This window comes from Leptidea sinapis, chromosome 14 (assembly GCF_905404315.1).
Source record: "Leptidea sinapis chromosome 14, ilLepSina1.1, whole genome shotgun sequence".
NCBI classification, from domain to species: domain Eukaryota; kingdom Metazoa; phylum Arthropoda; class Insecta; order Lepidoptera; family Pieridae; genus Leptidea; species Leptidea sinapis.
Genome location: NC_066278.1, coordinates 13,590,280 through 13,606,642, shown reverse-complemented (window position 1 = coordinate 13,606,642; position 16,363 = coordinate 13,590,280). Strand labels below are relative to the sequence as shown.

Genomic DNA, 16,363 nt, shown 5'->3' with positions numbered 1-16,363 from the left:
AGGCTGTAATAGTAATCGTAGACTTAGAATCCCTGACCAAAGTGCATTTGTCAATGTGTTCCAATTCTTTATTCAAAAACTAAGCAGCTTAGCAATTTGTTTTTTATTTTTTTAAGTGATAACCCTCACACCTGGGATTAATTATACAAATTAAATTTGAAAACAAAATTTATGAATGATGCGGGACTCGTTATCAACAGCTGTAAAGAAGATCCTATAGATGAACACACAATCTAAGAGTTGAACACGACATACAAGATTTATCAACTTTGGCTCGGTTGGAATAGCTCTCGCACGGAACGCGAGAGGTCGCGGGTTCGAGTCCCACATCGCTAATAAATTTTGTTTTCAAACTTAATTTGTATGAGCAGCTTAGTCCAACTGGCTGACTGTTATTAATTGTGAATTAAAATCAATTTTAGTAATAATAGATAGCCCGCTATTTATTGTGTACATACATTGCGCCAAACCGGTTACTTTAAAACTTAATTATTGAACCATCAATGAGTTGTGATTTTGTAAGGCTTGTGTCAGAGCAGCGAACGGCCATTTTGTCGGCCATGTCTGTACGTCCATTTCCGAATTTTCCTAAAATTCCACATTGCATCTAGCTGTTTGGTTCTACAGCCTCCTTCAATATACAGTCCACTTAAATTCAAATATAATAATAACCATTTATTATTTGGCTTTCCTTTTGAATAATCCTGCTTTTTGTTGTTAAATTAATGCTATTTAATGAAATTTAAAAATTTTCGAATATATAAAAATAAAAAAATCCTTTTATTTCTTGCAAAGAATTACAATTTAATGAACAATTTTACCAAAATTGGTAATAATAAGTTTACTTAGGAATAAAAATTACAAAAGTATTTCCGTGTTTCACAGCCCTTAGATTCCGGACCTGTTTTTAAAATGAAAATGGTTACAGAAATCACGTAAGGGTCTAATGACTTAAACCTTTTGAAACACACGTTAAATTCAGCTGAGCACTCTTATCTTGCTACTTACGGTTTAATGTGATTTTTTTGTACGAGGCTTAAGTGTTATCACAACAGTAATAAAGGTATCAAGGTTAACGAAAGTGTTAAATTTTTGGGCGTAAATTTAAATTTAGTTATAAAATACAATTTGTATAACTTTGGACATTCATAAGTAATTCATATTTGATTTGAATAAAATATCAATAAAATTTTACTATTTCCTCAGGCTCAATTTCCCAAAGCCCGTATACTCCGAGTAACAATTTAACTATAACGAATGAATATCATGCAAATGAGAAAAATAATCAGATAAAGTTCTCTTAAGATTTGACAGCCATTTAAATATTTGTGATAGATATTACTTAGAGCGCATTGGATTTAATTACAATTTTTTTAATATATTATGTTATAAAATAATTCTTAATTCAATATTTTTGATGATATAAAAAAAAATATTTTTAAATGCCCCAAAAATTCTGGTATATACAAATATTTGAAAGGGGCGCCTTAGTTCAGAATGAAGGAAGTAAAGAAGTGGCCCTAAATGTGATTTTCATCCAATGCTGTTATGAGCTATGACGTCACTCTAGGCGTTAACCAGACAACAGTTTAATGTGTGTTTAAAAAATATATTTTCATAAATATTCAATTGTGTTTCATAATTATATGGGGATCTAAACTATCTAATAAAAACATTGATAAAATATTGACACATCTAAACAATTTGTTATTTTAAAGTGGTTAAAGTGATAACCCTCACACCTGGGATTCATTATACAAATTCAATTTGTAACCAAAATTTATGAACTTAATTTCAAATTTGAAAGAGCGACATAACAAGGGAATTTCCTTATATTCAATTTTTGGGGTTAAACAGTTTATCAACTGTAAAATAGATTTCGAACGGTTGGCTCAGTTGGAAAGAGCGCTCGGACGGAATCCGAGAAGTCGCGGGTTCAAGTCCAGCATCGTTCATAAATTTCGGTTACAAATTTAATTTCTTTCTTGTCACATATATTATTACCTTTCCTCTGTGACTCCAGTTTATGGTACTAGGTGGTTCAGGAGTATGTCTGACTATGCATGTCAGATTTATTGTCGATCCAGCGTATATGAACAAGTCCGGACCACCAAGAATCTCAGTTTCAGGCTCTGTGAACAATGAAGATAATTAAGACTTAATCTGGATGATCTGCACATGTGGTAGTGCTGTGACGTAATTATAATGTAATGACCATAATCATGAGTGTGACAACAACGCTTCAAGTTTAGCATTTTACAAAAATACGATAATTTTTCCATAATGTTAAGTTAATACTTTAGTCTAAAATTTTTGTTCTGCTTATCTTCAACACACATGTCTAAAACATTTCTCGTCATTTTTGCTTGGTGCATTGCTCTCATGGAGGAGATATTCCCGCTTTTTACTTCAGGCCCCGACTGCATTAAACTCGCGCGCTTATTGTATTTTTTTTAAATTTGTACATGAAATATCAATATTTCAACTATGAAGCAACATTAATATGCATTTATTTTCTATTGCCTTAATTCAGCACTTAGATATTTTGTATTATTTAATAGTAATAGAGTACAGTAATTCAACATAGCGTTGAAGATATTTTGTTATGAATAAAAAATTAAAAAATTCATCAAGTATAAAGAGTTCATACGAATAGTATAATATTTAAAGCTAGATTGGCCATACATGTTGTATACAGACACTATAAACTATATATTATATAAACTAAAAACAACAATATTTTATTGCAGAAACGCGTTCAATATCATAAAAATCTCGCCATATCATACATTTTTGATAGGTTAGTATTAAATCACAACAATGAAATGTGGTGTGATTTAATAATATAAAGAACACAGAATTGCAGTGGCTGCCTAACAGAAAGTGGGTATGGAGCCGTTGGTCATTTTAATGTCACTTTAAAAGCTACGTTTATGGCCAATGTTCGTTTATCGTACTCTATCGATAGAAATACCAACATATCCTCTATCAAAGACCGTAAAAAATTGGATGTTGTTAAAACTAAAAGGAATGTTAATGCTGTTAAAGTCAGAATTAGCTGAAATTCTATAAAGGAAAAAAATATATTCTTTTGCGAATCATCAAAGAAGACCTACTTGCTGAGCTTGAGAGCTTGCCCCTTATCATGGATATACATACAGAATATGGTATCCTAAATCAATCCCTGGAGGTAAAGGGAGTGTTTCGATCAAAATGATGTCTAAGTACAGGTGAAAGTACAGAAACATCCTCTTCAGTGATGGAAAAACTTAAGAATACTAAAGTATAATGACAAAGTGTATGCTGATAGCTTCCAAAAAGCTGTCAACAAGTGGTCGAAAGTTTTCGTAGGTAGTGTCATTTCAAGGTGTCACAAGGATTCTCTTTCTTTATGGTTAATTTTAGAAAACATGGCTTTATCAACGTAACACATCACCATCGAGTTGCTTAAGGAATGTCTAGAACAGCAGTGACTAAATTTCCCTTGGAAATAGTCCGATAATCCAACCATTCTTGGCAAGACAGATTGAGCCCGATTTCACCAATCACACTTCAAACTGAGATTAATAAAACTCAATGTTTATATTACGATAACGACAGTGACAGGTCTAGAATGCGATCAAATATGTAAATACGTCCAAAATTCGACGGTCAGTACTTAAATGCGTTTAGGCTATAACTGCGTTTAGTTTGTGTTGACGAAATCCAAATTGAATTTGTAATCTTGTTTACAGGCGTAAACTTAGTTCAAAGTATTCTAATCGTCCTAGAGTGTGAAATCGGGTCTAAATGCTTGCATTAAAGACAAAGATAGTCTTCCAAATAGAATATTTTATATTTATTGCTGACACTTCAATAAATAAATACATAATATATAATTTCACTATGTCCTAAAAAATAATCGTGATTTTTACTTGTTACAAGATTTATAGCCAGTCTCGATAAATATTATATCTTTAACAGCACCCGCGCTACATTGTGGCATAAATAATCATAAAATCATATTACCAATGTAGACATTATTAAGGACTGCATCATTGCAGCATCGAATCTACAGATATCCCTGACATCTAAATTGTACCTTTCAACTTAGACCTAAAGAATCCACTCTTCAGATATACTTACCTACTATATTAAGGTACACGGCGTGACCGACAGGCGGCGTGGTAGAGATCTGACACTCATATTGTCCTGAGTCTCGCCGCTGCGGACTTCTAATCCGCAGCGCCCACTCCTCAGAGCGGGGCTTGTGTTGTGCCTCGAAGCGCTGATCCGACGTGTACGTGTACCGACCCACTGTCAGCAGGTGGATATCCCGGTGACGTACCCATGACACCTATAAAAATATCTGTTTAAAAATCATTTAACTTTTGCAATTATCTGAAAATAAATCTGTAACATTGCTAACAAACAAAACACAACAATATAAAAATTTAATTATTTCAGAATTGGGTGCAATGAATGTTTGTTACCTATGATATTTAAAAAAAATCTTACAACCATAGTATAGATAAAGATTATCTCGGTCATTTGATTTAGTAATTATAAATGACTGTAGAGATGTGTTTTCTAATAGTCTTTGTAGTTGTCAACGTCTAGCTTTAAACAGTCTGCACCAGTTAGCTGCAGAGATTTGGCTTATTTTTACGTGCTTATAATAATTGATGTATTACAAAATGTGTATCAGTTCTGGCTTATGCTATTGTTATATGTTATATTCATTAGAAAATTATCAAGACCTAAGTGTATCCCCATTAAAAACTAGTCAAAGTATGGATACAAGTGCATCAAGTAGGTTTATATTATTTTCAGACAAAATTGGCCAAGGGTTTGGACCTTTATTAAATAATGCAGTTGCAAAGAATTGTGAGTTGATAAATATATGTAAACCCAATATAACTTTCAATAACCTCATAAATTCTATACCAAAAATAAATCTAAAAGAAAAAACGATCATAGGTATACTGTTTGGTAATAACTCTCATAATATTAGAAATAAGGACCTAATTAAAAATATAGAAAAATTAATAAATATTTCCAATAACACAAAATCTAAAGTGATGATGTGTACATTTCCATACTCCTCGGATTTGACACAGGAGCAAAATAGAAAAATATTTAAATTAAATACAACTTTGTATAATGCGACATTCCACAACAATGAAAATTTAATTTTATTTGACACAAATAAATTCATTAATTATAAACTGAAAATAACCAATGGTAACCTATACCTACCATTTAGAGTTAAGCGACAGCTGGCTACTTTAGTAGCTTATAGTCTTAGTCAACAAACTACTTCCTCTGTAGTATTATTTAATAAACATGCCTCTATTGGGCAAAATTGTAAAATAATCGATATACAAGCCTCTATTGGGGAATGTATTAGTACTAATGTACAAAAATATAACAATGAAGATTTTTCTTCAATTAATTTAAATTAAGTTATTTGACAAGGGAGGACAACTCTTGCAATATCATACAAAATAGGCAACATTCACCAAATATAAATGTTACTGCTATAGATAATCATAATATAAAGCTCATAAATATTGTTCACCAGAATATACAAGGTATCTCAAGTAAGGAATTAGAAATTGAACTGTTTTTGAGCTGCTGTAATATAGATATATTATGTATTACAGAACATTGGCGTAAGAGTCATCAGCTCCAGTTTAGGTTTAGAGAACATAAAGTAGTCAGTTCGTTTTGTAGAAATAGGGCAATACATGGAGGTTCCCTAATTATTATTAATAATAGATTAAAATGTAAAAATAGAAGAGGTATTGTTAATCTCTCTATAGAACAACTAATTGAAATAGCTTGTATAGAACTAGAGCAATTTATTATTGTGAGTGTATACCGCCCCCCAACTGCATCATATGAACAATTCCAACATAGAATGGAGGAGGTACTATCAAAATTTAGCAAAACTAGCAAGACAATTATAGTGTGTGGAGATTTTAATATAAACTTGCTTGAACCTTCGGCCAATTGTACTAGCCTTAAAAATTTATTTCAAAGTTTTAATTTGTTCAATGTATTTTGGGAACCTACTAGAATCACTTCTACAACAGCAACCTGTTTAGATAATATTTTTACAGAATATGTTACTATTACTAGTAAACTCATCATTAATAATCTTCAGTCCGACCATAGTGGGCAACTTATAAAAGTAAATACAAGATTGGACAATGTCAGACCAAAAAAGGTGACGATTATACCAGTTACGGGTAGCCGTCTTGAGAGGTTTAGAAATAATTTGGTAAATACGATACCATTTTGACACTGTGGTGAAACTGCTAATTTTCACTATAACTTAGTCTTCAATTCCTTCTGTGAGGAATTTGACAGGATTTTTACTCGAGTAACGGTGACAGTAAACAATAAACATTGTTTTAATGATTGGGCAACAATGGGTATACACAAAAGTCGTAAACGCTTATATGACCTTTATTATGAGAAACATTACAATAATAGTGAAGAATTTAAAATATATGTAAAAAAATACTCCAAGCTCTTTAAAGTAGTTTGTCATGAAGCGAAAACACGTTTCATTGCAGATAAAATTAAAAACAGTAATAATAAAGTAAAAGCGACTTGGAGTGTAATTAACAATGAAACTGGTAGATCGAATTGCCGTAACACCTCTATCTGTTTAAATATTAATAATCGCGTTATAAATTCGGAAATAGAAATTGCAAATGAATTTGATATATACTTCTCCGAAATCCCGATAACTCTTCGCCAAAAGCAGCATATGATATGCTTAAATTACACGTACCAGTATCTTCCACTGATTTGAAATTTAAGTATGTTACAGGTAGCGATATAATAAAAATCTTCAAATTAATTAACCTAAAAAATACAGAAGACCTATGAGGCCATTCGACTAATATTGTAAAATACATACTTGACATTATAGCACCTGAATTAGCAATAATATTTAATGAATGCATAGATGAGGGTGTGTTCCCTGACCTCATGAAATACAGCAAAGTTATACCTTTGTTTAAATCGGGCAGTTCTTTTGACTCTGCTAATTTCAGACCTATTTCAGTGCTGCCTGTTTTTAGTAAAATTTTTGAAAAAGTTTTGCTTCAACAGCTACAAATGCATTTTTGTAAATTAATGAACAAAAATCAGTTTGGTTTCGCTAGGGGCTTATCAACAATTAATGCGGGTACTAGACTCATTGAGCACATCTTTGACGCCTGGGAAGAGTCACAGGATGCATTGGGTATTTTTTGTGATTTGTCAAAAGCATTTGACTGCGTCCACCATGAAACTTTACTCCTAAAACTAAAGCATTATGGAGTGAAAAATAGAGCCCTAATCTGTGAAAATCATATTTAAGCGAAAGAGTTCAGATAGTCGATGTAAATGGCAAACGGTCTTCGGGTAAACCTGTGCGAATAGGTGTTCCACAGGGTTCTATGCTCGGTCCTTTCTTGTTTCTTATATATATTAACGATCTACCGTTTGTGGTAGATGATAGCCATGAGATTGTATTGTTTGCTGATGATACTTCACTTATTTTTAAAGTGAAGCGACGTGCGGATATTGATGACCAGGTAAGCAATGCACTCTCAAAAATAGTGCGTTGGTGTGAGATGAATAATCTGCACTTAAACAGTAAAAAAACAAAATGTTTACGCTTCATTACACCAAACACAGCGGAGGTACAAACCAACGTACTTATAAATGACCAGAAATTGGAACTTGTGGACACTACGGTCTTCTTGGGTATCACGTTAGATAAAAAGCTTCAGTGGGGTCCACATATTACCCATCTAGCAGATAGACTCGGCTCTGCGGCATATGCTGTTAGAAAAATTAGAGAGTACACGAATGTTGCGACCGCTAGATTAGTGTACTTTAGTTATTTTGACAGCATCATGACGTACGGTATATTACTATGGGGTCATGCTGCTGACATTGATATAGTGTTTGCACGGCAAAAGAGAGCTGTTCGTGCTATATATCAGCTTGGTTATAGACAGTCTCTCAAAGAAAAATTTAAAGAAATAAATATTATGTCTGTTCATTGCCAGTACATTTATGAAAATTTAATATATGTTCACAAAAATCGTCACCTTTTTGCTCTTAATAGTGATTTTCATTATTATAACACTAGAAATAAGGGATTGCTTGTAACTAATTCTAGTAAGCTTCATAAGATACATAATAGCTTTAATGGTTAATGTATACACTTCTATAATAAAGTCCCAGCCACTGTTCAGGCATTATCTATAAATAAATTTAAATGTTTTATAAAAAAATGGCTCTGTCGTAAATCCTATTACTCCACTGCTGAATATCTAAATGATCGGATAGCCTGGGACTAGATTGTGATTATTTTATAGCGATAGAAATGACTGTACAATATTGTATATTTTTATTGAAAAGAGCGCAAAAAAAAGAATGCTGGGAGAGTTTCTTGCGCCGCTTCATCTCTCTCAGAGCGCCATTTGTTTCCGAAGCGGTAGTAGTATCTAGTAGTATAAGAAATGACATCAAAAAGAATTCTAAAGGAATCAATTTTGAGAAAATAAATGCCTTTTATGCCTTTTATTATATTTAGGAGATAATTATTCTTGTTATGTGTGTTTTCAATTTAAGTATATTTTTTATTATTAAAAAACATGTAAGTATTTGCCTTTTGCCTAAGTTGTATAACCTGCTTTTATTGTAGTATTCTATATTTTTTTTAGTTATATATCACATCATCATAAGTGAATCCATTAAATTGACGTATATATTAATCATGGTCTACCTTAATTAAGGCTATTTCGTTAAGTTAAAAACATTGTATGTTAAATAAAACACAACAATTCAAATGAAAATTGCTATCGTTAAAATTCTTACTAATATTAGAACGTCATTAAATAATATCCACGCACAGTATGACATCCTATAAAAAGAAACACTTCTACAATACTTCCTTATAAATAAAGAAGAATAATCGATTTTTCACAGTTTAATAAAAACAACCCGATTAAACAATTACAAAGTAATTTACAAGAATGGCGTATAGTAATAATCCTTACTTCTCATCACGGAGCCGCTATTAACTCACCAGTCGAAGATCCATAATGGGGTGACAATTTCGAACCAAATGATCGAAGAGCAAAGTCGGGGCCAAAGGGTCACTAACTTAAATTACATCAGTAAGAACTTAACGACCCGGCTTAGATTGAGGAGGGTGAAGCTTAAAGTAGTGAAGCGTGATATTATTTTATCTACGATATTGTTGTACATTAAATCTGAAAGATATAAAATGTAATAATACCCTTACTTATTTATAGTGTATGCGAATTGCAATCCTTATTCTTTTGAGTATTTTTGTATGATTAATCATTTCTTTTTCTTTTACTTACAGAAATGTAAAATGGTGCGGCATGAATTCTAGCCACTTCTTCCCATTAAAGCTCAACTTTTCCGAAGTCCAGAATCCAGTCCAGAAATCCTTAACAGGTATTTTTTGTTAAAATACTTTGTCGTAAAAATAGTTAGATATTTATTTATTGACTAATATCATTATCTAAGAATAATTGGAATGAGGCAAAGAGCAAAGTATTGTTTCAATTTGGCTTAAAAATAAATAAAACTTGATATTTCTCAATTTAGCTCAAATTGAATTTGAATTTGTAGGAAAAAATGTCGTGTATATTTATCTATACATATAAAAAAGTTGAAAACTTGCCATGTATGTACATTAAATATTAAAAAAAAACTGCACTTAAGAAATCGATAACAACAAAATATATTTAAGGGAATTTCTGTCTTAGGCGGCTTAAGGCGGCTTGCACCGGTGATTTAGTGATTATTTTATCGCCTCACAAAGAATAGGGTTGAGTTAATTGAAATAATATACCGAACTTACGTGAACTACGTGAACTACGTGAGTAAAGTTACGAGCACTGGTGCATTATATATATGTAGGTAATATTAAAGAAATAAACATCTTAACAGTAATTATCTCTCAATATATTCTTGATAATGTTATGTATGCACATAAGTGAATAATGTTAACACCAGGACCAGACGTAAACTTATAATAAGTCTTGTACTCGGCTTAGTCGAGTTAGTCTTTTGTGGTTGCTTTTACAACAAGATCCCAGAAAATATTCAAAACAAAATTATTACGTTATCTAAAGAATTGGTAGAAAACGACTGTGTGGTAAAGGTTACTAAATTAAAATAAAATAAATGACTGTCTTAATGATACCACAGATTGGGAATGGATTATACATTGCATCCATATTTTTATGAAAAAAAAAAGAAGAACGCTGAGTTTCTTGCGCCCTTTCTTCTCCGGTTTGAGGCATACCTTTTCGAATGGGTGGTAGTTTTTGACTTTCAGTAAGTGATAATATATCCTATTGAATTTCATAGTGGGAGACTCGTTAGAACTGGAAGATGACTGAGGGTCCTGCCGTGTAGTAAAAGTAAGTAATAATATGCAAGCACTGACATGTTTCCGATTTGAAGGACACCGTAGCTAGTGAGAATAATGGGTTAATGAGACATTAGATAAGATATTATGTCAAATTACCATGATGCTAAGACTTATGAAGTTTCTGAGCGGCATTGGATTGTTTGATTTTTTCTCATTAAGTAACTTTAACAGTCTCCAAAGCGTTGTATTAGCTAGGATAAAAAAGTGGGATTGTTTTTTAGTTTAATATTCATGCCATGCCCTTCACTTCCACATATTTAAATTAGTTTAAATTTGATTTGATTCATAGTACAATCAAAATTGCACTTAAAAATGTCTCCAAGGTTTTCAATTAAATACAATAAACCTTTTCGTTAACCATGACGTACAGAATGATTACTATTTTTTTAGTATTTGTATACACAGCCATGTATCATAATTAACACGATCAAAAAAGTAACAAGCCACCTTTTTCATGTAAAAGCTGATTCCACAATAAAAAGGTTAGAAATTTATCGCTACATCAATGCTTACCGCCGGGAGATGCTCAATAACTGTACAATAGAGGCAATCTATCGTTATGACTGTTTATTACTTTACCCACAGTATATATTATGATATTTAATAGTCTGTTAACAAAGAATTGACGGCGTTATATTGATGCTTCGAAATAACGACGTTTTGAACATCAGAGGAGATGGTTTTATGGGGTTTGTTGGTGAAGCTATAAATATGATCGCTATAATAACCACCTCAAAAGGGATTTATCATCGGAGTATGTGTCCATGTAGACCTTTTTGTATGATATGATTTGGTAAAATTTGAGGTTGGATATTGGGTTCTAAATTTAATAACATATATTTAACACGCTCAGGCTAAGACTACATCATTAATTATCATCAAACTTAACTAATCATCATTTAGTTAAGCTAGAAGAAATAATAATATAAAATTTTAATTTCAGAAAATAATTAATAGTGTATACTCAGTATAACGTTAAAATGCAGCTAACGTTTAAGTGGGAAATGATAGATATATTTATATTCTTCTCTTATCCTCTTATAGGTTGAAATGAGCTAGATTTGTAATATACATCCCATTCAAATACCAAAAATCACTTATAGACTGTATATCGATGCATACTAAGGCATAACAAGTATGTGTTTGGTCCTCGTGTTAACATTATGATTGTCACAGTTTCTAGCAAATTCCTCAATGTGCTTATGAACATATAGAACATTATCAAGAATATATTGAGAAGCAACAGTCAAAATCTTTATTTCTTTTAATTTTTCTCTTAATGATTCTATAGGACCTAGGCTATAATATATCGGAATACTGGGTCTTCAAATCTCAACTCTCATCTCAACCACCTAAAAGGCCGTCAACGCTCCTGTGATTCCTCTGTCCACTTACCATCAGTAAAAACTCGTTTGTTCTTATCTTCCTTTAAAAAAAATCAATCACACATTTAGCGCTAAGCAAATAAAAAGTCTTTCAAAGAACCTATACAACTTTACTATGATGCACTAAAGCTTTTTATAATGGCTTTAAAGTACGTCATACCCGAGTGAAAACATAGTATAACTGAAGTAATAAAAGACGGGAGAGTGCCATTGTGAAATCGGTCCCAGGTGTCTTTGAGAGTTATGTCAAGAAGTTGGCTAATAAAGAGTTTACCTTTGTATTTTGAAACGATGAGAAAATATTTCTAAATAGGATTCGGTTTGGCATTTTGCTATTCTTATAAATTATTATACATAAGTGCTGTTATTATGAAAATCGTTTTTCTTCAAATTAAAATCTACTGATATTGTACCAATGTACCAAAATTACCATCCAGTAACGTGGTGGACCATTTAATAGTGTTTGTAGTGGTAGTAAATCTTTGTCCATTATTTGTCAATACAGCTCGTATTATTCCTTAGTAAAGAAGAACAATATCATTGACCAGTGGGAGGCTCCTTAGCACAGGATACCGGCTAGATTATGGGTACCACAACGGTGCTTATTTCGGCCGTGAAGCAGTAATGTGTAAACATTACTGTGTGTCGGTCTGAAGGGCGCCGTAGCTAATGTAATTAATGAGCAAATGAGACGTAACATCTTATGTCTCAAGGTGACGAGCGCAGTTGTAGTGCCACTCAGAATTTTTGGGTTTTTAAATAATTCTGAGCGGCACTGAATGCAGTGCCGCTACAATGGTAATGGGCAGGGCGTATCAATTACCATCAGCTGAACGTCCTGCTCGTCTCGTTCCATATTTACATTAAAAAAATGAACAACAAAGAACATTAAACATTGGAAGTTTCTGAGATTTGATTAAAAGATCGAGAAAAGCCTTTAAAGACTTAAATATAACAAATAATAAATATAACCGTGCCTCCAGATTTTTTAAGCGGCAAATCGCCCGTGCGAAATCGAAGCACGTCGTCAAAATTGGCGAGCAGCTTTCCAGTTACCCGACCGGAACACGCAAGTTCTGGTCGTTGTCGAAAGCTGCTCTTGGTAACTTCAACCAGCCGTCCATGCCGCCGTTGCACATGAGGAATGACACCCTGGCCCATACGGCAAAAGAGAAAGCCGATCTCCTGTGCACTCTTTTTTCCTCCAACTCGACTCTTGACGACAACGGAAAAACACCGCCGACCATCCCGCGGTGTCAGAGCTCCATGCCTGAAGTACAGTTCCGACAGAAAACTGTTAGGCGAGCTCTGTTTTCGTTGGACGTCAGGAAGTCGAGCGGGCCGGATGGCATTTCTCCAATCGTGCTTAGAACGTGTGCCCCTGAGTTGACGCCGGTGCTAACGCGTTTATTCCGGCACTCTTATTCAAAAGGCGTAGTCCCTGATTCATGGAAGTCAGCCCTTGTCCATCCGATCCCAAAAAAAGGAGACAGTTCGGATCCGGCAAACTACAGGCCTATTGCTATTACCTCCCTACTCTCCAAAATTATGGAGAGCATAATTAACCGCCAGCTCTTGGTATACCTTGAGGGTCACCAGTTGATCAACGACCGGCAGTACGGCTTTCGCCATGGTCGGTCGACTGGCGATCTTCTGGTATACCTTGAGGGTCACCAGTTGATCAACAACCGGCAGTACGGCTTTCGCCATGGTCGGTCGACTGGCGATCTTCTGGTATACCTAACACACAGATGGGCGGCGGCTATTGAAAGCAAGGGGGAAGGCCTGGCAGTTGGTCTGGATATAGCGAAGGCCTTTGATCGTGTATGGCACAAGGCGCTCCTCGCAAAACTTCCATCATTTGGGCTTCCCGAGAGCTTATGCAAGTGGACCTCCAGCTTCCTCACTGGGCGCAGCATACAGGTCGTTATCGACGGTTATTGCTCGAATCCCAAGCCCGTGAACGCTGGAGTGCCCCAAGGCTGTGTGCTATCTCCCACGCTGTTTCTTCTGCATATCAATGATATGTTGGACACCGCCAACATGCATTGCTATGCAGACGACAGCACTGGTGATGCCGTATACACGGGCCATGCAGGTCTCTCTCGGGAAAACGTCGTCCAGTGCCGGGTGAAACTTGTGTCTTCTATCGAGTCCTCTCTCGAGAAGGTCGCGGAATGGGGTTAGTTGAACCTTGTCCAATTTAACCCCCAGAAGACTCAAGTTTGCGCGTTTACCACTAAAAAAACCCCATTTGCCGTATCACCGCTCTTCGAGAACACTTCCCTTAAAGCCTCGCCTAGTATCGGAATACTGGGTCTCGAAATCTCGAGCAATTGCCAATTCCGTGGCCATCTGGAGGGCAAAGCCAAACTGGCTTCAAAGAAACTGGGCGTCATAAATAGAGCACGGCAATACTTCAAGCCGGCCCACATTCTAGCGCTCTACAAAGCGCAGGTCCGGCCTCACATGGAGTATTGCTGTCATCTCTGGTCTGGCGCACCCCAGTATCAGCTCGATCCATTTGACCGCGTGCAACGCAGAGCAGCTCGAATTGTCGGGGACCCAGTACTCTGTGAACGGCTGGATCACTTGGCGTTGCGTAGAGACGTCGCTTCATTGTGTGTCTTCTACCGCATTTATCACGGGGAGTGTTCCGAAGAGCTGTTCAACCTGATTCCTGCCGCCGAATTTCACCTTCGCACGACACGCCACAAGTTACGATATCATCCCCACCATCTGGATGTGTGGCGGTCCTCCACAGTGCGGTTTTCAAGGAGCTTTCTTCCTCGTACCACGAAGCTGTGGAATGAGCTTCCTTGTGCGGTGTTTCGGTAGCAGGTGACCCGTACGCTCGTTTGTCCTCCTATTCCATAAAAAAAAAAAAAAAAAAAAAAAAAAAAAGACAAATGTCGAAAAAATGCTCCAATTTTAACAAGTGCTAAACATATTTAGTTAATAAAATAAATATATATTACGTATTATAATGTAGTTTTTATATCGCTATTAGGGATTTCTTAATATTTTAAATTGATTTTCTATTTTTCAAAGTATTTTTATCTATTTTTGTTGGGCGATAAAAACAGAAACAAGTAATTAAAATGATAAAGCTCGATTTCCTTTGCTATCGTATGTGTTGAAGTTTTTTATTAATTACCGTAGCAGAAAACATTCTCTAAAAGCATAGCCATAACTATCTAAAAATACACAAAAACAATCAAGACATAGTTCTCTGAAGTCTTTATAAATGTGATAATAGTATGATGGTTCAAGATAAAAGAGGATTATGCCCGCATTTAATTAACCAAGCTGGACAAAACGTGCCAGTTGAAAGCTGAACGAGATCAAATACGTGCTGGATTAGTACTAAGACATTTAATATAGCTGGAATTAGATTGAATATGTATTTAAGATTAGCAATAAAATATTTTTATCCTATTGAATTTTGCTTTCATGCTATATATATTTTACTTTTTTCTGATTTTATAATATTATAAATATATATATATAAATCTTGTTTATAATTTATAATGAAATCGTATATTAGTCACATTTGACCAAAATTTTGATTTTGATTTATTTCATGCATAAAAAGACCCACAGATACAAAAAAATTTAGACACTGTAAATATAATATATTATATTATATGGTTGGCTGGATTTAGCACACTTGATGTAATGCAAATGCAATCCAACAACCATATTAGACATTTTCAGATGCACAATTTTAAGTTTATAACTTAAAGTATTCTTTTATTTTCGCAATTTCACTACAAGATGAATAGTGAATAATATGAAGCGGCAATAGTGTTTGATATAATAGCTTGTAAACATTTTGGCAATGCATGCTGACTGCAAATGCATCACTGAAAACAAATTATATTATTATAGCGAAAATAAGACAATATTATGTATTTAGCAAAGAAGGCGTGAAACCAGGTGGAATTAATGAAACCCTCCGTCCGCTTGGTGATAATTTAATTTACTGGTGCTGGGTTATTGATAGTTCAATGAAACATACTGTTTGAGACACGAAATATAAGGAGTTAATCATACTATAAATACAGTCGGACCTGTTAGCCTAGACCTAATACAATAAGACATCGTTAATAAAGGGGATTCTCCCCCAAAAGGAAATCAAACTAATTTCTTTTGTATATTACATCATTTTAAAATACTGTATTGATTGAAAAGAGTGGCCTTCAAGTTTCTGGTATGTTCTCACATGCTATACTTTTCCAATTATCCATATATATATAATAAACCATTTACTCAGTAACTTAAAAGAACTATAGAGTGACGATTCAGGAGCGCTCAGTTTAAGCCTAATTGAATAAATTGACCTTGACTTTAAATATATATTTTACAAATTAATTTCAAAAAGCCGCTCGAAGTCATTTTTACAGCCATTTAATTTAAAATGATTTTAATATGCAACGCATACATTGTATTTCTTAAAACATTTATTTGCCAAAGAAAAAACCAAATACAGAACTTGTTAGAAATTGATTCTCAC

The 16,363-nt window shown here is 34.1% G+C and overlaps 1 protein-coding gene across 2 annotated transcripts in view; it reads right to left on the bottom strand.

Annotated features, from left to right (window-relative positions):
- The window catches only part of LOC126968027 (zwei Ig domain protein zig-8-like), a 63,946-nt gene that overhangs the window by 10,158 nt on the left and 37,425 nt on the right, over window positions 1–16,363 (bottom strand). For both annotated transcript variants that reach the window (XM_050812810.1, XM_050812811.1), the window contains 2 exons: window positions 4,126–4,336; window positions 2,005–2,132 (listed from right to left, as the gene is read on the bottom strand). In XM_050812810.1, coding sequence (XP_050668767.1) covers window positions 2,005–2,132; window positions 4,126–4,336 — 339 coding nt within the window. The remainder of the gene's footprint in view (window positions 1–2,004; window positions 2,133–4,125; window positions 4,337–16,363) is intronic.